This window comes from Periplaneta americana, chromosome 16 (assembly GCF_040183065.1).
Source record: "Periplaneta americana isolate PAMFEO1 chromosome 16, P.americana_PAMFEO1_priV1, whole genome shotgun sequence".
Taxonomy (NCBI): Eukaryota; Metazoa; Arthropoda; class Insecta; order Blattodea; family Blattidae; genus Periplaneta; species Periplaneta americana.
The window spans coordinates 171,840,640-171,865,737 of record NC_091132.1 but is presented as its reverse complement, the minus strand read 5'-3'; the positions used below and the strand labels follow the sequence as shown (position 1 = coordinate 171,865,737).

The 25,098-nt window shown below is 36.0% G+C and overlaps 1 protein-coding gene across 2 annotated transcripts in view; it reads left to right on the top strand.

The window, feature by feature from the left end:
- The first annotated feature begins 1,663 nt into the window (after nt 1–1,663).
- LOC138691911 (zinc finger protein 235-like) overlaps nt 1,664–25,098 on the top strand; it is a 95,777-nt gene continuing 72,342 nt past the window's right edge. The window contains exons 1-5 of one of the 2 annotated variants that reach the window (XM_069814528.1): nt 1,664–1,732; nt 8,239–8,336; nt 18,738–18,851; nt 21,253–21,335; nt 23,159–24,412. In XM_069814528.1, coding sequence (XP_069670629.1) covers nt 8,244–8,336; nt 18,738–18,851; nt 21,253–21,335; nt 23,159–24,254 — 1,386 coding nt within the window. In that variant the 5' untranslated portion in view covers nt 1,664–1,732; nt 8,239–8,243 and the 3' untranslated portion in view covers nt 24,255–24,412. Of the gene's footprint in view, nt 1,733–8,238; nt 8,337–18,737; nt 18,852–21,252; nt 21,336–23,158; nt 24,413–25,098 lie in introns of those variants that run through there. The other variant, XM_069814524.1, reaches the window with a different exon arrangement.

Here is a 25,098-nt window from a genome sequence, read left to right as displayed (position 1 = left end):
CACCTGGGTGTCATGACGTAACCAGCGCGACGAGGCACATATAACTACTAGGCTTGAAGTCTACGGACAGCTCGCATACAAATGTAATCGTGTAAATATTTCAATGTTCAGTACTAGTTAATGTTTCATTTGGACTGATTTACTGAAGCTTAGTGAAACCGTCCCTTACTCTAAACATTCCTCAAAGAGAAACATAACATGTCACTTTCACAACTTTTGTCTGAACAGCTGTGGTGTTATCCGCCATGTTTAACTGCATGTTAAATGAGTGAACGGCCTGAAATCCTACATTTAAAGTTAACAAACGGTTAAGAATCTGTTAAGCCAAACTGGTGTTGAACAAATGGAAAAATTGTATTTAACAAACTGTTGAAGGTTTAACAGTCGTTAAGTCTTCTAAGAATACTTGGACAAACCGGCCATTAATATACCAAACATAATTACAATATTAGATTTGTTGTTGAAATTTATAATTCAGATTAATTATCTGACATTGAACATTTACTTTACTTCGAAATGGGGAAATTTATAAAGTCTCTACACTTAAATCTACAAGAGATTTCAGATCTACCCTGTGAATAATTCTTGTGTGGCAATAACCTATGTAGAATATCAGGATAAATTACTGATAACATATTAAAAAATTATTCATATGAATCACGAGTAAATACCGGTAATACAATAATTGGATCCAAATTTGCTCATTATTCATATGTAGGCCTACGTATCTTTATTTTTGTCTAAAATCGCTAAGTCATCCCCTGCTGTAACTCCATATTCGGTCCATCTATGGCGGCGATAACTGAACGATTAAATGTTTATTTACAAGTGAATTGTCTTTAGCCAAATATGAGTCAAATTCTTGTGAAACAAGATCTGTCTCCGAGAAAAGAGTTTCCTGCCTCTGTCACTGATTTGTTTTGAATAGAGGACGAATCTAATTAGTGTCACTTCTGTAAATCTTGCATCTTATTGTTCGGACTTGCGAGCTGACTCCTGTCCAAAAGATTCGATTCGTTCTTAACAAAAAGCAATCTAGTAGGTTATATAAAATCATATGGCTTTATAAACATGTCATTTCTGAGGTAGCTGACGGTGGTAAAACTAATATTCGTATAATTAAAAAATAATCCCAGAATTTACTCACAAAGAATGGAAATAATATAAAGTTTATCTCTGCAGTCATGAACCACAATTTTCACGAAGACCTGCATAGCATTGGCACGAATAATCTGCCAGATATTAAAAAAGCTTCGCAAGATCTTAGTAAATTGTCTATCGGTTTCAGTTAACGCAGAATTTGACAAATAGGACAATAACCGGATGTTTTATGTATTTTGTTGCATTCTATTGCGTTTTATCAAAAAGTCAGTAAATCGTGGAGCTGCATTAGAAAATTTAATTAGCAATACCAGCGACGTGTATTGTTGAACTCCGTTTATGTATAGTTTTGTGAACTTTTACGAAATGAGCCATTCTTTCTTATTCCGCATTGTACTAGGTAGCACGAAAGACTGAATGAGCCTAAAAGTAGCGAGCGGTTGAAGTTTTATTTAAATAAATTGTCAATTTGTAACTCCAGCGTTATAGCCATCTCTTTCACGGCCCTTATGATGTTTTCCCTGTACTGGTGTTGGCCTGATAGAAGTTTCGTTTGTTGGAAGCTTAGCCTCCAAAGAGTTACTTGGAGGCTAAGGTTGGAAGTGTTACAGTAGGCTATATCACTGAACAGGTATGTTGCAATTTTTTACATTTAAGATGTATTATAACATAGGCTTTAGTTTTGAAGACTTATTACAGTATATATATATATATTACATCACTATTTGTACCGATATTTTAGTGTTATTAGTATCTCATAAAAAGTATAGCTTCAACTATATATCAAAGCGAGATATAAATATTTACTACGTTTATATAATACCATAGTGGGTATTGTATCGGACACTGACTCATTCACTATTTTGGATCTCAGTTCATTTGTGAGGTTAGGTCTTCAAAATAGTCATCAACTGGTAATATTTAAGTGTCCTACTTACTATACATGGCTGCTAATTTTAAGTTGCAATTAATATATAATATGTGACGAGTATTGAATAATGATAGAATTGTAATAGCATGTGTTTTGAAAACTCAAAATTCCCCTGCAGTTAAATGCAATACAAATGGTATGCCGGTAATCATATTTCGGTTTTGTACTCATTCTATACCTGGTAGCTGTTGTGTTTTTCAACGTCATTTTGTTTCACATTTTGTTACACTCTTCGTGAATTGCTTTTATGGAGAGTATCTAGCCTAAATGATAGCTTTCATAATTGGATTAAGTAATTTAAAATGGGACAAAAATAATTTTATTATTTTTGAACACACTTTTATTTATAAAATCAATAAATATTTTGATTTGTGATTTAATTCTACCTCTCACAGATATATTGTGCTGCACTAACTTAACGACAATGGAAATATCATTTATTGTCCTGTGTATTGCCCCTGTGTATTTCATTGGTTTTAATGCCATTTTATTTTTTTATTAATGGTAGTGGAGGTATGGAGGCTCAAAATTTAATTAAGAATTTATGTACAGTATATTAAGAAAGAGAAAAATCTAAAACTAAACATCAGAATATCATATAAGAAATACTGCGAAACTGCAAATGATGATGGTTTGAAAAAAATTGGGAAAATTTCTGTTCGTAGTTAGGGTCAGATGGGAAGAAAAAGTGAAGTTTGGATTGCTATGGGTTACAAATAAAATATTCTGTAGAAGGTCCGTCACGTTACAATATTGATGAAGTAGGATAATGAAAAATATTTTTCATTTAACAAGGTACTATTAAATGTAGGCCTGTGAAGTAGTTCTAAGTTCAATTGCTTTCATAGAGTGCACTTTATCCAAAAATCTTATTTTTGAGGAAAGACGAAAAACTAGTGCGATTAGACTCAAAGAGGTGATTTTGCTACTGAAGTTAAGGCAGATAGATTCCAGTTTACCTCCAAACGAGCAGTTGTCTGAAATATGTCTTAAACCCATATTGCATTATTTGGAGAACAGCTGCTCCGGATACAATCTAATCATATAGCACTAGGTAGAATCCAAGGAAAATTCGCTGTTTCCCCTACCAAAAATATGGGTGACGTAATAGGCCTATATGACGTCACGTATGTCCGCACATTAGAATGGAAGTACGACAAACTGTACTAATGTAAGTGTTGCAACTTAACTTACCTACTTACCTAAATAAGATTAATAGATTACTAAAGGGAGTATTGTAGTGAGTCAATTCTAATATTGGGTCATTCCATATCAAATCAACAAGGCACTCAACCCGACCGACTCAGATTTCTTTCAAAATTTGAGGGTTTGTTTGACCTGCCGCGCTAACTAAAACTGCCGAGTTTCATATGTCCTGTGCTTTTCGTTTTCTGTCAGTGGCGTTTCAAACATGAAGAAAAATCACATTTTTGTAAGCACGCCGCTTCAATTAAAATTATATATCTCAACAACGTCTCCAGATAAATTTACAAAAATTGGGTGATACATTCTTAATATGTGATAGTTTTCATTACTTATATTGTTTTCTGCATGTATTCAATTACACTAAAAAAACATGGTGAAACAATTTTCATATATTCATATTTAAAAATACAGGGGTTCTATTTTAATGAAAAAAATATATAGTACGCCTCAATTAGTGATATAATGAACTGATAAGTTTCAACTTGGAATCTTCATAGGTTATAAAGATAAAAATTATTATGTCACAGAAAGCGTAAGCTAACCGTATAAGTCGCGATAATTATGTCCCACACATTCGTTGTATTTAATTATATTTGATCATATTCTTGAATGTCGCTATGTAATTTAACATGTAGTACATAATTCGAATTGTTTAAATTATTACCTGAAATAAATTGTCACATGGATTTTGTTAAACCTGAAGTTCTGTAAGAAATGCTTACCTTTCATTGCTGAGATGAAATAGCCTGATCATCTTTCCAGACAGGATGCTGCGTTGTTTCAACTGAATTTTAAAACTGCTTAGCAAGTATAATACCCATCCTAAACAGCAGGACTATATGAAACTTGTGTTCCAGGCACTGCGGTGGATTTTGCAAATCGAAGAGCAAGCATTTTTTCCTCTTCAGTATAGCCTTTCTTAGTCACATAAACGGTATTAATGTTTGGGAGATGATGCCTTGTCCAGTCGTACAATTCCCTAGGTGTAGTTATTTGTTTATCGGATGGTCTCTGCAAACTAGCACAAGCCGCAAACGTTTTAAGTGTCCCACCTACAACGTCGCATGCTCTTTTGCCATGCGATATGCAAAAATAATGCAATTCTGTTGGAAATCCAAAATCTTCTTCATGTAATGTGAGGTTCAGGAATTTTTTTTCTATTTTTATACTGAGCAGAGACTCCATCAGAGAAATACATAATTTTTGTGGTGAATTACAGATGTTTGTTTTAATGACTCCATTAGATATTTTTGAAACAGATGTACATCTGTAGTGTCATATTTCGGGCAGTGTGAAATTATTACCAGATTTTTAATAGAGACTGTATCGGATGACGATTCGTTATGATATATTACGAAAGTATGAATGGTTGTCTGCACATTAGTCCTGTGATATGACTAAATTTCATCTTGGATTACGAAATAATAGTTTTCAGCGAAGTCGCATAACACAACAAGCAGGCATGGCTGTAGAAATTATTTCATATCACGTAGAAACTTACTTTGTTCAGATGATATAAATGAGTGAGTCAGTAAATCACCAAGTTTCTCCAAGAGACAGTCGAAAAATTTGTCTGTGGATTTCATTATAGTCTCAAGCGTTGATCGGTCAGTCGTCATCCACTGCTTGTAGGTCACTGATTCACTGCAGTATTATACGAAACATTTCTCTAAACCCTCTCTTATTTTGAATGGTTCAGGACATTCTGTACATTTCCTGAACAAGCAATTTATATGAGGAGGATTGCACACCATAGTAGCCAAGAAATGTTAAGTTGGAAAGTATAAAGAAAAATTTTCTTGAAATCCACGTAGACCTGAAACTTTAATAAATTGCTTCCGGCATAAGTTTTACATTCTGATAGGACACAAACACAGAGAGTATAGTCCACTAACTCCAGCTAGAATACAATTTCTTGGTCAGGGTTAGAATTTTTAAACACTGCATATAATTAATTTCTGCTCATGTGATTTACTCCCTGATTCTTTAATCACAACAAATATTTCTTACCAGGCATCATTCTGCTTATCTCGTCAGAACAACAGAATTCTTTAACTTTACTGGCAACAGCCGCGAGCAAGGGTTTCCCAGGTTTCGGATTTGGTGAACACAAAATTCCCTTTCTCTTTGCCAGGACTTTGGCTTTCCGAATTATGTAATCGAAAGCTGAAAGAAACTCTTTTTTATATTATTTACGCTGCCGCTTTTAGGTAGTAGTGTTAAAATGGTGATTTTCTCACTTTTACCTGAATTTTAAAAATTTTCCTGCAACTGAGACAAAATTTCAGAATCAGAAAGGTCCTGGTTCCTCGGCATCTTTATATCGAAGACTTTGTCTTTTACAATATTTTCAAATTTCTGTCTCTTATATTTCTCTTGTTGTAGCCTTTCTTGTTTAATAAGGAACACACCTTGGTCAAAAAGACTTGTATTTAATTAACTTACATTTGCTGTAGAGTCGACGTATTCATTACTAGAGTCATTATGAGGATTCTGCGTAATAGCATCATATTATATTTTTATTTCTTTGCGACACATAGCGCACACCTTTTGTTCCTGTTTTAAATCAGGAAATACATTAAGCATCCACGATATAACACTTCTTAAATTTTTCCTCTAATTACAGTGCCCTAATTTCTCGAAGGGATTGCAGCAAACATAGGCCTATAACTTAAAACGCGACTCCATTACATCGCACAAAACTACCACATACTACGAAAACTAACAACACTGCACTTGAAACAGATTGCACGTTTTGTATAAATTGAACACTGTATAAACTGCCACTCATGACGGCCTGACAGATCGATGACGCAGCTTATCAGACAAGTAGGAACTCGTGCGCATGCAGTGTTGGTGTAAGACTGGGTTAAGTGCTACAAACCAATACATTGATATATTTTTTTACTGATATTCCTGAAACGTTTCCAAAATGAAACTTACACCAAGGGGAGAATACTCTTACCTCTATAACATACATTTTTCGCGAAATAATTTATGTCCCGCATTTATAGATATTCAATGTTAAAATGTGTTTCACGTGACTATTCAATAAAGAATTCATTACTTTGATGCAAACCTATTTTTATTGAAACGTATGATCCCTTAGCTTTAAAATAAGCCCAAGTTTAAGATTCTACCTCAATTAGAAGAGAAGTTATTAATTATTTTTGTTGACATAGTATGCGACATTTTTACATTTTTTCTCGTATTGACAGAATTGCTGTAGGGATATCGTGCATTATTGAGGGCTAAAATTTTACATAATTACTTAAGGGGAGAGGATGGTATTTTTTAAAACTTTTTTCCTATTTGGTGTAAAATATTAATTTTTTGTATTTAGAGAGCTCATGGCTATAGCAACTCAACCAAATATAAATATTTTGAAAAACATTTTTGGGAGCCAGATTTGAAAACAAAAATGTACCCAGTGCAGGATTTTACTAAACTCGATATATCTAAGCAATTTTTAAAGATAAATTCAAACAGTTTGTTACAATTTATTTGTAAAAGCTTGTTCTAGAAACTGTCTATAACAGAATTTTGATATTAATCCCTACATTTGTAAAATAAACAATTAAAATTTAATAACATGTTTTTTTATTTTCTTTCTTGCAAACAGACAGACTTATTTTTAAAATGAAATCAATTAGGAAAATTCTGTTACAGAGAAAAGTTTCCTAGTAGTCTAGAGAATGTGTATTCTAAATTTCATACATATATATTTAATACTTCAAAAATTATATCCATTTTTGTCTGGCAATGTAGCAAAAAAATTAAGTTCCAGAAACAGCAATCAAAGGGAGTGTGATTTAATAATCCAGAGCGCAGGAACTTTAAAAATGGCGTCTCAACATCCGATAAGAGCACAGATATCCACAAAATGTTATACAATGTACGTATTCCACACACATCACAGAGTATTTTAAAGAAAAATTTGGTTTTGAAAAAAAAATGAAGTTCCGGAAACAACAAACAAAGGGCGGTGTGATTTAAAAATCAGAGCGCAGGAAGTTTAAAAATGGCGTCTCAACAACCGATAAGGGCACAAATACCCACAAAATATCATACAATATATTCCACACATATCACAGAGTATTTTAAGGAAAAAATCTTATTTTTCGAAAATTTACTCATTTTTCACCAAAAAATATCATCCTCTTCCCTTAACTTAAGGTTCTTTACCATCCTACCAAATTTAGTGAAAATCTGAGGTGGTCGGGTTGAAAAGTCCACTTTTTTGTGTTGATTTGACATGGAATGGCCCTATTATAACAATAAAGTCATATGTTTAATACCTTTGGAAGTATTTGGTATTGTGCATGATATAATTTTTAATAACTTGTTAATCAACGAATTCGTAGCATAATGGCTATGACAGTGATTCACTATACATGAGGTTCTAGGATCGAATCTTAGCGTATTCGAAGGTGTCATGTATTAGAATTTAATATAAAGTAGTTACTAGAATAACACAGGTAGAGGAAGAAAGAGAGACGTAGAGGAAAATATGTGAGGAAGAAAGTGTAGTGGAGTAGTGTAGGTTGTGAGAATAAAATCGGGATAGTGGTGGTATTGGGGGGGAGCAGGATACCATTAAACTAATATTTTGTAGTTTTGTCATCGTGCGCGACGTCATATGGCGTCATCAGTCTCCTATTGGTCTGGAAAACAGTGACTGATTGTTGAATTTTTCCGAATTAATACTTGTTCAGAATTAATTATTAAACATTGACAAATATGAAGACATCTCCAAGGTTAAAATAATGGAAAATGATGTAAGTTTAAAAACACTATAAAAGGGCAACATTACATGTTGTGTATATAATTGTGCATATTTAAATAAACGTCGTTCGAAAAATAAAATTAGTGTTTTCGGGAGATCTCAGACTCTCGTTACATTAGTATAGGTAATTTTTTGTAACAAGAAACTGAAAACTTTTTCCCCACAGCTCATATTTTGCAAACAAATGACCATTTTGCTTCACTATCTCTTTCAGCTCTAATGGATATAATAAAGACCGAACCCGACGCTGATCCATTGGCTGTACAAACAAGTGATAGTACTGATTTAGAAGATACGAAGCCTTTATTTCAGGTATATTCATTGTTATTGCAATTTCTTTTGTATAACCGCGACATAGATCTATACAGGGTGATTCGGGACCTGTGCAACAAACTATGGGGATCGATAGATGTCTCAATGAGGATCATTTTTCGTTAAATAACCCATGTCCTCCGGTGCCTCATTTAGGAGCTACGTGACATTGAAAGAAAGACAGATTTTAGTGACATTTACAATTATGAAATGAATTATTTTTCGAGCTTGCTTGTTGAAAATTTACAGGTGTTGAAAGGGTCTCCCCTGAACCTGATTACATTCATTTACGCCTCATAGCAGTGACTATCGAACTTTGTCCAACATTACTGGTCTGTATCGAATTTGATCAAAGGCAGCGAATATTCCCAGTCGGTTGCTCTCTGGTGTCAATTCGACTAATGCACACTTCACATGTCCCCAATAGAAAAACGATAAGTGTCATGAAGTCTGGTGATCACGCCGGCCACGCAACAGGACGCGCTCTCCATAGCCAATACCAACCGTAGATGTTCGCATGTGCCCTTACAGCGAGGATGAAATGCATTGGGACGCCATATTTTAATCACATGTCCCCATATATCGTGAAGATTACATCACCCATGAGAAGCAGAAGCGTGTTTTGAAGGGCGCTGTATTCAAATGCGACAGCAAAGTCACCGGACATTTGTAACATATGTGCAAGGGTACTTGAAGGCATAAATGATTAATTCATTTCATAATTATGAATCTATATCTAGATGACTTAATTAAAGAATGGAAAATGGAGGTGAATCCCGTTATAAAAATTAGTAAAGATACATTTTTAAATGTTCGAATGTTTGCCGATGATGTAACATTAATACAAGACAGTGAAGAAAAATTGCAATATGCTATTCACAAACTACACCTAATAGGAAAAGAAAACTATAATTTGAGCATATCAACTCATAAAACTAAAGTAATGGCCCACAGTGGTAAATTTACAATTCGTACAAAAATAATAGTTGATAATAAGCCCATAGAACAAGTATCTCATTTTGATTATTTAGATTGTAATATAACTTATGATGTAGATAGAGATATTGACAACAAAATAAGCAAATTCTAGTGGATATGCGGAACAATAAAACTAGAAAAGAAACAAAACTAAAGTTATATAAAACTATGGCGATACCCATGTTGACATATGGAAGCGAATCATGGATAATTAAAGAACGAGATAAAAGTAACTTACAGGCTGCAGAGAAGAGGTTTCTTCACAGAGTAAAGGGATGCACAAGAAGGGATCTGATAAGAAATGAGGATATCCGTAAAGAATTAAATATATACAACATAAACGAAAAAGTTGAAGATTATAAAGAAAAGTGGAAAGAACACCTGTCTCGAATGGATAACGAAAGAATTCCAGCACTGATGCAACAGTACCAACCTAAAGGCAAAAGAGATGTCGAACGTCCTCGGAAGAGGTGGAACTGAATAAAATGTGAAGACGGAATAGGCACTAAGCCTAAACCATTAAGTGAAGATGATGATAATGATGAATTCTATATCTAACTAAAACCTGTCTTTTTTTCGAAGCATCGGAGAATATGAGTTGTTTCTTGAAAAATGATCCTTATTGCAAGATCTATTCATTAGAATTTGTTGCTGAGGTCCTTGAACAACCTGTATAGCCTATCAGTATACAGAAAACTGTACATCTCTCGAACTGAGTTCAACTGACTTAATCGAAGTGAAGAAATCAAGCATGAGGTTCCTTGTCCTCGTTTCCATCATGTTATGTTGTAGACTTTGTTTGCTTATATTTTTTCTGATACTTGAGAACGTGACTGGATCTTCTCATGCAGAGTGCAGGGTTAAGTAGCTAATATTTGCACTGTTGTCCACTAGTATGCGACAAAGAAAGACGAAAGACTCAATCGACTTTCCTTATTACCCAGAGATGTTACTGTGTTGTGGACGCTTGATTGAGTCTGATAGTGATGTCTGTTATCTCACACGTCTTGTCGAATATTTCTGCATTCCTTTATTATGCAAATTAAGTGTAAGTAAATAAATAGACAGAGAGACAAATAAATCCTTAATTTTAAATTTTAAATTTAATTTTTCTTTAGAAATTTGACGTACTTATTATCATGTCATCTGAAATCTTCACCTGTCTGTGATGTTTGGTTAATTATGGTTAATTATTTGAGTTTTTATTGACCGGAAGCACCCTTTCTCTAACCGGAAGTGGAGTTGAATCCGTCACAATCTGTAAATTTTTAAAAATATTTTTCGTCTAATAATAATTCAAATTTGGTGGTAGAGTTTGACTGTATTATTTTCCATACAGTCAAGAAGCTGTGTGTTTTGTTTTCATTTTTTCATACCCTCAGAATGTAGATGATTTTTCTCCATATTCAGTGTTACAGCATTTTACTACACTATTGTTCACACAAAGTGCTCTTAGAATAAAGATATTTTAATCATTCTTGCATCAAAATGAAGCTGATTAACGTAGCTAAGTGCCGAACTACAAACAGTGTCCTATTGGTTAAGAAAATTAATCTATAATTCCAAGATTTTAAATGTTTATTTTTATGTTTGAAATTTTCATATAATAAAATCACGTTTTTTCTTTTTTCACAGCTTATTCTAGGATTAAAATGAATTTCAGTTTTTTGCTTAAAAAAATTACCCTCCTGCCCCCAAAAATATTTGAGCGGTTTATTTTATATCAAGATCCTTAATTTTGTGTCAAGAAATCGGGCAGGGGTGGGGAATTTTTAAACATTTTTTTCTCAAACGTATATAAGTACCTGAATGAATGGATGAATTATTGAATGAATCTATTAATCAATCAATCGAGGAATAAATGAATGAATGAACGAAATAAAGAATAAACGCATAATTAAATAAGTATGTAAAGTATCTAAATAGAGAAATAAAAATGAATGAATACGAAACAAAACATAATATAACACACCAATATAGAACAAATCAAACAACGCGATAACACAAATACAAAACAACAACACAAATACAAAGTCACAATAGAAATACTAAAACACAAAGAAATGTAGATTATCGTTCACACTAAACCACTCAGCACCAAGCAGAAGAAAATAGTGAACACCTACACTACTTACTTACTTACTGGCTTTTAAGGAACCCGGAGGTTCATTGCCGCCCTCACATAAGCCCGCCATTGGTCCCTATCCTGAGCAAGATTAATCCATTCTCTATCATCATATCCCACCTCCCTCAAATCCATTTTGATATTATCTTCTCATCTACGTCTCGGCCTCCCTAAAGGTCTTTTCCCCTCCGGCCTCCCAACTAACACTATATGCATTTCTGGATTCGCTCATACGTGTTACATGTCCTGCCCATCTCAAACGTCTGGATTTTATGTTCCTAATGATGTCAGGTGAAGAATACAGTTCTGTGATGTGTAATTTTCTCCCTTCTCCTGTAACTTCATCACTCTTAGCCCCAAATTTTTCCTAAGAACCTTATTGTCAAACACCCTTAATCTCTGTTCCTCTCTCAAAGTGAGAGTCCAAGTTTCACAACCATGAAGAACCACCAGTAATATAACTGTTTTATAAATTCCAACTTTCAGATTTTTTGACAGAAGACTAGATGACAAAAGCATCTCAACCGAATAATAACACGCATTTCCCATATTTATTCTGCGTTTAATTTCCTCCCGAGTGTCATTTAGATTTGTTACTGTTGCTCCAAGATATTTGAATTTTTCCACCTCTTCGAAGGATAAATCTCCAATTTTTATAGTTCCATTTCGTACAATATTCTGGTCACGAGACATAATCATATACTTAGTCTTTTCGGGATTTACTTCCAACCCTATCGCTCTACTTGCTTCAACAAGAATTTCCGCGTTTTCCCTAATAGTTTGTGGATTTTCTCCTAACATATTCACGTCATCCGCATAGACAAGAAGCTGATGTAACCCGTTCAATTCCAAACCCTCTCTGTTATCCTGAACTTTCCTAATGGCATATTCTAGAGCGAAGTTAATAAGTAAAGGTGATAGTGCATCTCCCTGCTTTAGCCCGCAGTGAATTGGAAAAGCATCAGATAGAAACTGACCTATACGGACTCTGCTGTATGTTTCACTGAGACATATTTTAACTAATCGAACTAGTTTCTTGGGAATACCAAATTCAATAAGAATATCATATAATACTTCCCTCTTAACCGAGTCATATGCCTTTTTGAACTCTATGAATAACTGGTGTACTGTACCCTTATACTCCCATTTTTTCTCCATTATCTGTCGAATACAAAAAATCTGATCAATAGTCCATCTGTTACACCGAAAACCGCACCGATGATCCCCAATAATTTCGTCTACGTACAGAGTTAATCTTCTCAAAAGAATATTGGACAAAATTTTGTACGACATCAACAAAAGTGATATTCCTCGAAAGTTACCACAGTTGGTTTTGCCCCCCTTTTTAAAAGTAGGTACAATTATGGACTCCTTCCATTGTTCTGGTACAATTTCCTTTTCCCAAATAGGAAGTACAAGTTTATAAATTTCGCTATATAATGCACTTCCACCCTCTTGTATTAATTCTGCTGGAATTTGATCGATACCTGGAGACTTGTAATTTTTCAGATTTTCTATCGCAATTTCGACTTCTGAAAGCGTGGGTTCGGGTATAAATGGCTCAGCAGTTTGTATTTCAATTTCGTCCCGATCATTTCTATTTGGCCTATGTACATTTAGTAGTTGCGCAAAATAGTTTTTCCATCTGTTTAGGATTGATGGAGAGTCTGCAAGCAAGTCACCATTCTCATCCTTGATCACGTTTACCCTTGGCTGATATCCGTTCTTAAATTCCTTTATACCCTTATATAAATATCGAATGTTTTTATTCTTACTATTTGTTTCTACCTCATTCAGTTTTTCCTTCAAGTAACCTCTCTTTTTATTCCTAAGTGTACGACTTGCTTCCCATCTTTCATTGAAATAATTATCTCTCTTCTCCTCAATTGTATCCTGTACGAATTTCAATTTTGCCTGTTTCCTTCTTTCTACTACCATGCAACAATCTTCATCAAACCACGGTTTCTTTTTCTTAGTTTCATAATAACCTATGTTCTGCTCAGCTGCAATTTTGATACTATCTCTGATATTTTTCCACACGCTATTAACATCTAATTCTTTCTCAACTTCGTCGGAACTTTCTAAAGTGGCAAACCTACTCGAAATTTCGACCTGATAATTTTGCTTATCTTCCTCGTCCTACAATTATCCTTAATTAATTAAAAAAATTAGAAAACTCTTAAAAACTAACAACATTTAAATTACGCTTATTTATATCCAAAAGCCTGTCGTAGCACGAAACAATTCCAATAAACTCAAAGCAGAGCTACAGAAAACAAACAGAACACAGGGAAGTCATAATACAATATAATATGTACCGGTAACTTCAACGCAATAAGTAATATTCATTACCAACTCTTATTTACATAATATTTCGTTAATCTTTCTTAAATAATAATAATAATAATAATAATAATAATAATAATAATAATAATAATAATAATAATAGACCATCTCTGTGTTGTTGGGGTCAGCATGCTGGTCTCTTACGCAGTGGGCCCGGGTTCGATTCCCGGACGGGTTGAATTTCTTGGTTGAGGTTTTTCAGGTTTTTTCGTCAACCGGAAGGCAAATGCCAGGAAATTCTGGTCACATCATCCCTGAATATCACCGGCCTCATTCATCACCGAAATCATATTCATAACAAATCAGTCATACATATACAGTCGCCATCTAGTTCACAACAATAGAACCAGTCTCAACAATAGTACACAGGCCTTCGGATTTCAACCAAAGATTAACTCACGATATGACCAAAGTTGTTAAAGTGAGTATAAATAACAGCGAGGAAAAAATAAATAATAATAATTACTAGAATTCCTATTATAGGAATCTACCTAAGTCATTTTAAAATAATTTTATTGTTAGTTGAGAGACCTTAAAAGCCAATACAGGTAGCTTGTTTGCAATCTATAAGTTCTCTTGGTTCGGATCAAATTTGTTTACATATAAAGGACAAAACTAAAATTCTTTCAATCATTTCTTGTCATAATACACTGCTGTCTTAAATTGACTGAGCTTATTTGGAATTAAATCAATGGCTTTCCCAAAACACATTATGAAATATTTGACATAATAACTTTATTGACCACAGCGTGTATCTAGAGTGGTGTGTTGTAATTGTGATGTTCTTTTCAATTATTTAAGTATGTTTATGCTCGACCATGCCGAAATGTACTAATTATACACCTGGTAGCAGTCCTTTAATGCATGACATTAAAGTACACTTACTCATTAAAGTACAGGTCTTCAGCCAATGATAACTCAGCTTACATGTGTTCAGCCAATGACTAGTCAGCTTTGTACCGTTATAAAACCGCAAGTATCGATTATTCTCGGATATGCAATCGAAAGAGAATTAGCGAAAAGTCACGGAGGCTGGAAATCCAATACTGTCGCAGAAGGTTATGTTCTGTTACTATAATAATTAGCGTTAATTGTAAATCATATTCAAATAAATTCAATTTGTCATCTCGTTTTTCAGTGTCTAATTCAATAATCAAGGTTATAATATATAATATTATCAAGTTTAACGGGATTATACATCAAGGTCAATGACATTATTGTTCCTCGGAAAAAATCAATACTTTCGCGTCTGCGCACATCTCACAATTCATGACCTAGAACAAGGTCACTTCCGATCTTGTCAGATACAAATTAAATGTATACATCTGAATACCGGTAATTTCAAGTTAGAAATATGATCGAGCATAAAAAGTCGTATGAAACTCGCCTATAATGGTAACTAAGAAGCTCGTATGAAAATTATGAAACTCGCTTGCGCTCGTTTCATAAACATCCATACTCGCTTTCTTAATTACTGTCATTATAAGCTCGTTGCATAATGTACTATTTTTCTTCTGTATGTGGTGGAGGAAGATATCGAAGTTGCATCTTATTCTGTAGTGTAGGTTGGAAAGCATAGACGGAGAGAGAATCGTTTCCTTGGGCGGGGGGGGGGGGTGGAGGCAAAGCAAAACCATAGGGTCCCCATATAATGGTGTAATGGGGGACATCTTTTACCTCCTCCCCCCGTTATAGCTTGACTGTGGTACAGTATATCGGAATATATGATAATTTAATAAAGGTTTTTTCGGGGTGCATGTTTCTTATATCCATATCCGCGACATTTCGGGCCGAGTTGTATAGCACTTGAACTGTAGGTTTTTTTTATTGGGTTATTTTACGACGCAGTATCAACATCTTAGGTTATTTAGCTTCTGAATGATATGCAGGTAATAATGCCGGTGAAATGAGTCCGGGGTCCAGCACCGAAAGTTACCCAGCATTTGCTCGTTTTGGGTTGAGGGAAAACCCCGGAAAAAACCTCAACCAGGTAACTTGCCCCTACCGGGATTCGAACCCGGGCCACCTGGTTTCGCGGCCAGACGCGCTGACCGTTACTCCACAGGTGTGGACACTTGAACTGTAGGTCTACTACAAATTATAATAGGACATAACTTAAAACAATCTCCCTCATTTTCTCTCTCGTACATCAATAAAACTACATAACGGTGCTAACAGAAACTTTTTTATATGAAGCTTAAGATCCACACCCGTGGGGTAATGGCTAGCGCGTCTGACCACGAAAGCAGGTGGCCCGGTTTCGATTCCCGGTCGGGACAAGTTATGTGGTTGAGGTATTTTCCGGGGTTATCGCTGAACCCAATATGAGTAAATGCTGGGTAACTTTCGGTGCTGGACCCCAGACTCATTTCGCCGGCATTATCACCTTCATTTCATGCAGACGTTAATTAAGCTAAGGTGTTGATAAAGCGTCGTAAAATAACCTGCTATATAAAATGAAGCTTAACTTCCTGAAGATATATGAAATGTAAACTCTAATTATTTAATTTAATCTAGTCTTTAAGTTTATACAATATACTGGGGTCACTTTTCTTTTTTCTGCATTGTTGTGCAGTGTGTTATTCATATTTCTCCAAATGGCGGCCCGAACACCTGCAGGCTTCTAACACATAAGTACAGGTTGTTACAAAAGATACATTACAGTGCTTCCATTCCTCAAATGAGATAGAATTTCTTATACAATCCTTCGTCAACGCATTGGAATAGCGGTTCAGCGAGGGAATGCAGCCTCCATCCTGGGATCATTTCCTAATTCTATTTCGTTAGAAGAGATCTTTCTCATTTAATGTGTAGCGTACCTGCTTGAGCACGGGTAGAAAGTTCACAAGAACAAAACTTCCACGAAGAAAGGAGAGAGGATGTCCGATCTTTAATGAAGCCATGGTCGAGAATATCCACTAGGCGAGGTGCTCCCCATCGGCAACATGAAGATCAACTCTATGTCTGAGTTACGACGGCTGGCCGGCGTCAAGAGCATGGGCGATGCGGAATGCCCCACGCTGCTGGACATCGAGATCTGCAGCGAGCAGGACGACCCCAGGCAGCGCCCCAACTTCGGCGTCAAGTGCAAGATCTTCGAACTGGACGCATGCCAAGGCATCGGAAAGGTGTGTCTGGTGTACCTTCACAAGAGCGAGTGCAAATCCGATCTAAAACGAGAGGACCCCAAGATCTGGCTGCTGGACAGAAGTTTCGAGTGGCACTACCTGGCTGCAGACTTCACGCAGTACTTCCGCATGATGCTGGTACACCAGGGTCTCCCCCAGTGGCAGTTCAAATTCACGCCCATGGACCATTATTATGAAATTACTTTACAATGTTATACTTATCGCCTGAGCTAATATATATAAATATTATAGTCCAGACACATGATCATCAATTTAAGCACAGAAACTTAATCATAATCAAAACCAAGAAAGATGTTTTGAATTCAATATTTTCTGACGTTAATAGAAAAAAAAAAAAAAGAGTTCAGACAAGTTGGGGGTGGGGGTGTAATGCACCGTCTGAGCCAACTCGATTGTGTATCATTATTCATGTGAATAAAAAACTGAAAATGAATGTGGTACATAAATATTATTTTAAGAAAGACAGAAATTGTTGAAGCGGTTTTGTTCAGCCCAACTTGACTAAATAGAAGTCTCGTGAGCAGACCCTTGTATAATTTCATTTAAATTTACCTGAGTTACATCTTCTTCAATTATTGTAGTTGGCTAGAAATTTTATGGTTAAATATTTGAGGCATTGACATGGCAAAGGTCGTAACTGCCAAAAATTCGAATTTTTAGGTTTTTCATTGAGAAGGTAGTAAATGGCCATGCCAATGGCACAAAGAAGGTAGTATGTCCGTATGTAATGAAACGAAGTTGGAAACGTAGTCACTAGATGTTGTAAGTTGTATGTGCACAGCTGTTGGCACGGAGAAGGTAGTAACTCCTTTCACAACATCGGAGTGTGTCTAGACAAATATGGGCTGATAACTGTGCAGGAGAGAATAAGAATCGGGTGATTCTAATGGTCCTGATTTACATTATTGCCAAGAAACATTTTGATTCGGTGGACTTGAAATTCCTGGTTACAGAACATTCCTACATGCCATGTGATAGGGAATTTGGCATCATAGAGAATAAAAAAAAAAAAGATGCAAGACCATGGTTCCAGAAGAGGTAAGGCCTAATAATGTAATAATGATGAAGGATGAGGATTTTTTGGACTTTTCTGCAGAATGTGACAAGTTTTTGAATACAACTCCTATCAAAATCAGCACCCTCAACTGGATTAGACTCTCAAGAGCTGATTTTCCTCTAATAAAAACAAGACAGTCATTTAATGACCTTGAAATGTGGATAGAGCACAGGATTTTTAAGAAAGGACAGTCATTAACGTCAATCACTAACTTGCAGTGCTTGCAACGCCTTGAAAGAAGACCAGTCGTCCCTGATGCCAAAAAGAGAGACTTGTTATCTATGTTAGACTTCCTCGATGAAAAGTATCATGCATTTTACCGAAAAATTTGTGCATAATGTATAAATAACGTTAATTCTCAGTTTTGCTAAGGAGTGATTTCAATGTTGTATTTTCATAAAATAGGATTTCACAGATAAATCTTTGCCAGACTTTTCAGATTTCATATGTAACACAAACATGAGTGTATGCCTTTCATTTAAAGCAATTTCTGTAATAATGTAAGTGAGAAAGTGTTCATAAATTTGTTTTTTGCTTCCCCTGAAAAATTTGTTTTTGGCAGTTACTACCTTTCCCATATCAGTGCCTCATTTGTCTACTGTTTCTCGATATTATGATGCTATTTATAAACCATCTTTCCAGTAACACTCCTCTGCTTCTTACATTTAATTTTGTGATTATAATCTGCCCTCGAGTATTACGTACAGCACGAGTAAACTAGTCACTTATGATACTGTGATTTACAGGAAGGACATTTATTGAACCTGCACTCGACTACGATAAAAACAGAATATGAGCTCGACAGCTGTGATCAGGTGGAATGTGAAGGTGTTATTCCCTTAGCCAAGATTGAATCTGAGGTGAGTGTAGATCATAAAATGCGCCAGTTTTTCTTCTTGCGGTGTTGACTTATATTCTCTTCTTCACATATCTCATCTCTAGTCTACCCTCCTGGAGTACTGATTCCTATGTGACAGAGCCATTAATCTTCTCTGTGTGCAACTGATTGGTTCCTCCCTCAATTGAACAGTAATTTGATCCTTTTATTTTGAAATGTATACCTGTGTGTATCCGGTGTGGCTTAGTGGATAAAGCGTCAGCACGTAGAGCTGAAAACCCAGGTTCAAATCCCGGCGCCGGAGAGAATTTTTCTCCGTTCCATTACTCTTTCATCGTATGATGACGCAGAATATCTGCATGGAAATATCATATGTACTTCGGTACATTAAAATAATATATATGATATGCGTAAATCACTTCGTGATTTAAGACGGCGCTTATTCCGTCGGATCCCGGCCAACTAGTCACTCATTACGAGTGCACCTCAGCACATGTGTGGACTTCGGTCCTACGTTCATAGACATCTATGACGTAGTGCAGAGGGCGGCCACTAGAGGGAACCCAAGATTTGGAACTTAAAACTGAGACGATTCTTCCGACACCGGGGTGGAATCCGGTGTGGCTTAGTGGATAAAGCATCAGCACGTAGAGCTGAAAACCCGGGTTCAAATCCTGGCGCCGGAGAGAATTTTTCTCCGTTCCATTACTCTTTCATCGTAAAATGTATACCTGTTGGGATGTGAATGCTTTCGTAACTTCGGAAATTGTAACTGACATTTAGGTGAAAAATGAGATATTGTATCTTACATTCTGTGTCTAATGCAGTAGATAGTTTTCCAACATCTCAACAGACGACAGAAATATACATATTTTACTCTCCTGGTAACTATAAAAACTGCTGCATATATAAATATTTACCTACCTAGTAACTTCAAAATACTAAAAATCACTTACCATGTTTTACTCCACAGCCTCCATCCCTTCACTTAGGAGATGTAGGATTATGTATGTCACGAGGTTATTATTGTATTTTAAACAAGAGACCATTAACTATAAACAGAACCACGTGGAGCCTTAAATTTTTTTCAGGGACCGGACATAATAGACAGAAAGCAAAGCATAGAGATTATATACTCTTTTCGCTGTAAGAAAAGCTCTAATGTAAATATAACCACGTTCCTCTCATACCCGTGATTGGCTCCCAGTCGAAACACATGACGCAGGAAAATATAGTTCGTATTTGGAAACGGCAATCTTGTATTAATTGAAAATAAAACATTGAATTCTATTTGTTAAATACAATGAAACATGTAACTTCACTCATATGTAAAACGCTATGTAAAAGAAAAACTAGGCCTACTTTTATATTTTGTTACGTAGTATGAACGCGAATAAATACCAACAGTAATACCCAGGTAGTCTGTTCTTGTAACAAACTGGCGTCACTTGAGCTCGTAGTTGTTCACGTAAGCAACTGGTACTGAAGTATGCCTTCTGCATCCTCAACTGTCCATTGTGAAGACATAAGACTTAAAAATAATTTAATAATAATAATAATAATGATTTATTTAATCTGGCAGAGTTAAGGCCATACGGCCTTCTCTAACACTCAACCAGGAGTAAAAACTGCGTTACAGAAACACTACAAATTTACAAAGTACACACAAAACTGAATAAGATAATAATAATAAAATATAAGCAACAAGTAAGAAAAAATCAGACATAATATATAACATAGAGAAGGAAAGAAAAAAGCATAATAAAATTTGAACAGCAGGTCAAAAATGAATGAGGTCTACAAACTATAAAAAAATAAGACAATTATTGATAATAATAATAATAGTAGTAATGGTAATAATAATAATAGTAAAATAATAATAAGAGGCCTAATACAGTAATTATAAAATAAATGTTTCCTAAGCAAATGAATGCATAGTAGTGAGGTTAGGGCTACATGACGAGTAACGGGAAATGTTTAACATGAAACAGAATGTACAACAGTAGGCGGGAACACGTACTGAGAATCTATGGCGCCAAACAGCGGCCAATGAAGCCTCACCTCAGTCACGTGATATTGTTTACATTAGGATTTTTCTTACAGCGTAAAGATTATAGGTTATGGGGATGGCCTCAGTCTGAAGATGTGAAATTAAAATTTTCTAGTAACGTTGGGATCTGGTACAAAATTACCCCAAATGACTGATAGTAAAAATTGAGAAGGAGAGGGAAAGGGGCAGATAAGAGAGAAAGATGAAGATTTGTATTATTTAGTTTGTACATAACTGGCACTTGTTCCAGTTTATCATTGATGTATGAATGAATAGTTTTATTTACTAAAATTCCATTTTGAGTCAATAGCATTTGAAATGCAGGCTCTCACACCAACATTGATCGACTGTTTTATTTGCTCTCCGTTCTTAGGACGACTGGTTTAACTTGGACACAGTGAAAGAAGAACTCAAGCCGGAAATAACAGCAGCAGAGAACGAGGTTTTGACTGAAAGGTGAGTGCAGTGTGGCAGTCTTCATGTCATCCTTTGACATCTCCATTAAAATTATTGCATATGACACAAATTTGTAATCCATGTCATAGCATTTTCTATCTTCCTCGTTGAAGTGGTTGTTGTTCTTCACAATACTTCAGAATATTTTTGTAGTGAAGTGAACACCACTACTGCTAATATCTCCATCACCATCTCTTACGAAGCATTACATTCTAAGAATAAAGAAGTTTCACAAATCCCCTCTCACTTGTCTTGTGATTTAGAATGAAAGTTTGACTTCCGCCACACTTCAAGCAAATGCAAATTCCCCCTTTTATTTTTATGATATAATTGAATTGATGTAACCCTAGCAATTACAATTAAGTGTCTGGTATTTCCTAAACATGTTCTCTGAATGATAAATTGGATGCACATAGACTACCAGTACATTGTAAAAGAGAAAAATCTTACATAATTATATATACACATACCATTCATTCATGTTGTGTTCTGCACAAGGACAGGTCTTTGACTGCAAACCCAGCTTCCTCCAATCGTTCCTATTTTCTACCGTCCTCTTCGTTTCCTCATACGATACGTCATAATTTTATCTATGATCTGATATCTACTTCTACACCGACCTCTTCTCCCGTTCACCATTCCTTCCAGTGCATCCTTCAATTCTCAGTTTCTTCTCATCCAGTGACCCAACCAATTCCTTTTCCTCTTCCTGATCAGTTTCATCATCATTGTTTTTTCACCCACTCTTTCCAACACAGCTTCGTTTCTTATTGTGTCTGTCCACTTCACAATTTCCATCTTCTCCATATCCACATTTCAAATGCTTCTATTCGCTTCTCTTCACTTCGTCTTTAATGTCCTTGTTTCTGTCCCATACAATACCACACTCCATACAAAGCACTGCAATAGGCTCTTCCTTTTTTCCAGAGTACCGCCAAAAATGTTTCTTTTTCTATTAAAAGCTCCCTTCGATATTGCTATCCTCCTTTTGACTTCCTGGATGCAGCTCAGGTTACTGGTTTAGTAAACCCTAAATATCTGTAGCTGTCCATTTGGCTATACTGCGTCATTTATCTTATGTATGATCATGCTGTTCGTCTTATTTGCATTTATCTTCATCCCATACTGCTCACAGCTGTCATTTCGCTGCAGTAGCATATATTTTAGTTTCATTTCCTCTTCTGTTATCAACGCCATATCATCAACAAATCTTACGTACTTTATTCTTACTCCTTCTACTATCACTCCTCCCATATTCCGAAATCCGTTTTTTACTAAATCCTGGAAGTGGTGTTGAACAGGGTAGGTGATCAAGGACATCCTTGTCGTACTCCTCTCCCAATTTCACTTCCTTCTGACATTTCTTCTCCTATCCTGACTTTCACTCATTGTTTCATATAAAGATTACTTAACAATCGTCTCGTCCACACCTGTGGAGTAACGGTCAGAGCGTCTGGCCGCGAAACCAGGTGGCCCGGGTTCTAATTCCGGTCGGGGCAAGTTACCTGGTTGAGGTTTTTTCCGGGATTTTCCCTCAACCCAATACGAGAAAATGCTGGGTAACTTTCGGTGCTGGACCCTGGATTCATTTCAGCGGCATTATCACCTTCATTTCATCCAGACGCTAAATAACCTAGATGTTGATACAGCGTCGTAAAATAACCCAATAATAAAAAAAAACAATCGTCTCTCATTCTGTTTTCTTTAGGATCCCATCAGGAACGGGGAATTCCATATTGGTCTTTTTCAAACTACTGACGTCCTTTCTATTTTTTTTTGTCGTCAATTATTTAACGTGTACTAACTGAATATTTTAATTGCAGCATTACGAAAACTCAGAACCCTGAAGGAGAGTGCTCCGAATATTCTGATCCATCAGAAAATTCTGCTCGTGAAAGCCAAAAACCATTCAAATGCGAAACGTGTGGAAAATTTCTCTCTAGTTCGAAATATCTAAAATTGCATTTACGTACGCACACTGGCGAAAAGCCATTCAAATGCGAGAAGTGTGGAAAATTATACTCAAGTTCAAAGTCTCTCAAAGTCCACGTACATACACACACGGGCGAGAAGGCGGTCAAGTGCGAGACGTGTGGAAAACTGTTGTCGTGTTCGAAGACCCTGAAAGTCCATTTACTTATGCACACGAGTCAAGAGCCATTCAGGTGCGCTACGTGTGGAAAGGTTTTCAGAACTTCAAGTTATTTGAAACTTCACGAACGTACCCATACCACTGAGAACCCTTTCAAATGTGACATCTGTGAGAAAACTTTCACAGAATCTAGAACACTTCGTGTACATGTCCGCACGCACACCGGCGAGAAGCCATTCAAGTGTAATGTCTGTGAAATGTCTTTCATTGAATCTGGAAAACTTACTCTACATGTTCGCACGCACACTGGCGAGAAGCCATTCAGTTGCGGGACATGTGGAAAATTTTTCAGAATATCGAGTCATCTGAAACTTCATACGCGTACTCATACCAACGAAAAACCATTCAAATGTGAGATATGTGAGAAATCTTTCGTTGAAAGTGGAAAACTCAGACTGCATATACGCACGCACACTGGCGAAAAACCATTCAAGTGCGGTACGTGTGGAAAATTTTTCAGAACATCGAGTCACCTCAAACTCCATATTCGTACCCATGCCAGCGGTAAGTTATTGAAATGTGACGTGTGTCAGAAATGTTTTACAGTCTATGAAAAATTTAGAGTGCATGTGAGTATTCACACGGGCGAGAAACCATTCACGTGTAACGTGTGTGGGAAGAATTTCACACGATTAGCGCATCTCAGCGAACATGGACGCCTTCACTCCAACGACAACCCAATACAGTGCGATATCTGTGGCAGGACTTTTACGCGGACGCGGAATTTGAAATCTCATATTCGCAGATATGAGGGGAGAAAACATTGACAAGGAAAGTGATTTTAATTTATTATAAGACTCTAAGCATTTTAATACCTAAAACTCCACCTCAAATATTACAAATATTCAAGAATAATGTCTTTTAGATTAGTTTTAGGAACAGGAGTAATAGTATTTAGTAGTAGTACTTATTTATTTAACCTGGTAGAGATAAGGCCGTCAGACCTTCTCTGCACCTCTACCAGGGGATTCCAACTATAATGTGAAGAATAAAATTACAATTAGTATTAAATTTACAATTACAATTACAGTAAAAATCAAAACACGAAAATATTACCTGACTAATTAAAGCTATCAGTGGCGGCTTTCGAAGAGGGACTGCGGAGCTGCAGCACCCCCAGACATTTGTGGCTCTTGTCTCGTTTTATGTTGTGAAAAACATTTATTATACAGCCTCTAGTTAGCGGCTCGAATTTTTAAAAAAATTTCGCTCTGAATGACATGCACGCAATCGTTAATGAAGTCACTTCCTCCCCTGGTGCTGCCAGAGCGAAACCAGAGACAAGGACTATAAGGTGAAGCCACTTCCTCCCCTGGAGCTGCCAGTCTCGTCTCGGATGCTTTGCGCGTTAGTTTTACCCCTCCCCCTGCTGCCCCTTGCCGTGAATCCAGAGTTTCCAGGCGCTGCAAAATTTGCAGCAGTTTGTCAGTAGCGCGCAGTTTTAAATACATTTTCTTTACTGTTGTGAGTATAACAAGTGCGACAATGTTTAATTCTGTACAATATTTACAGTCTATTCAGTTCAGTACCTTAACAATTCAGGAGAAATGTGAAATTAAGTGCCCATCAGTTGAATCTCATAATGGAAAGAGGCGCTAAACAAAATACAAA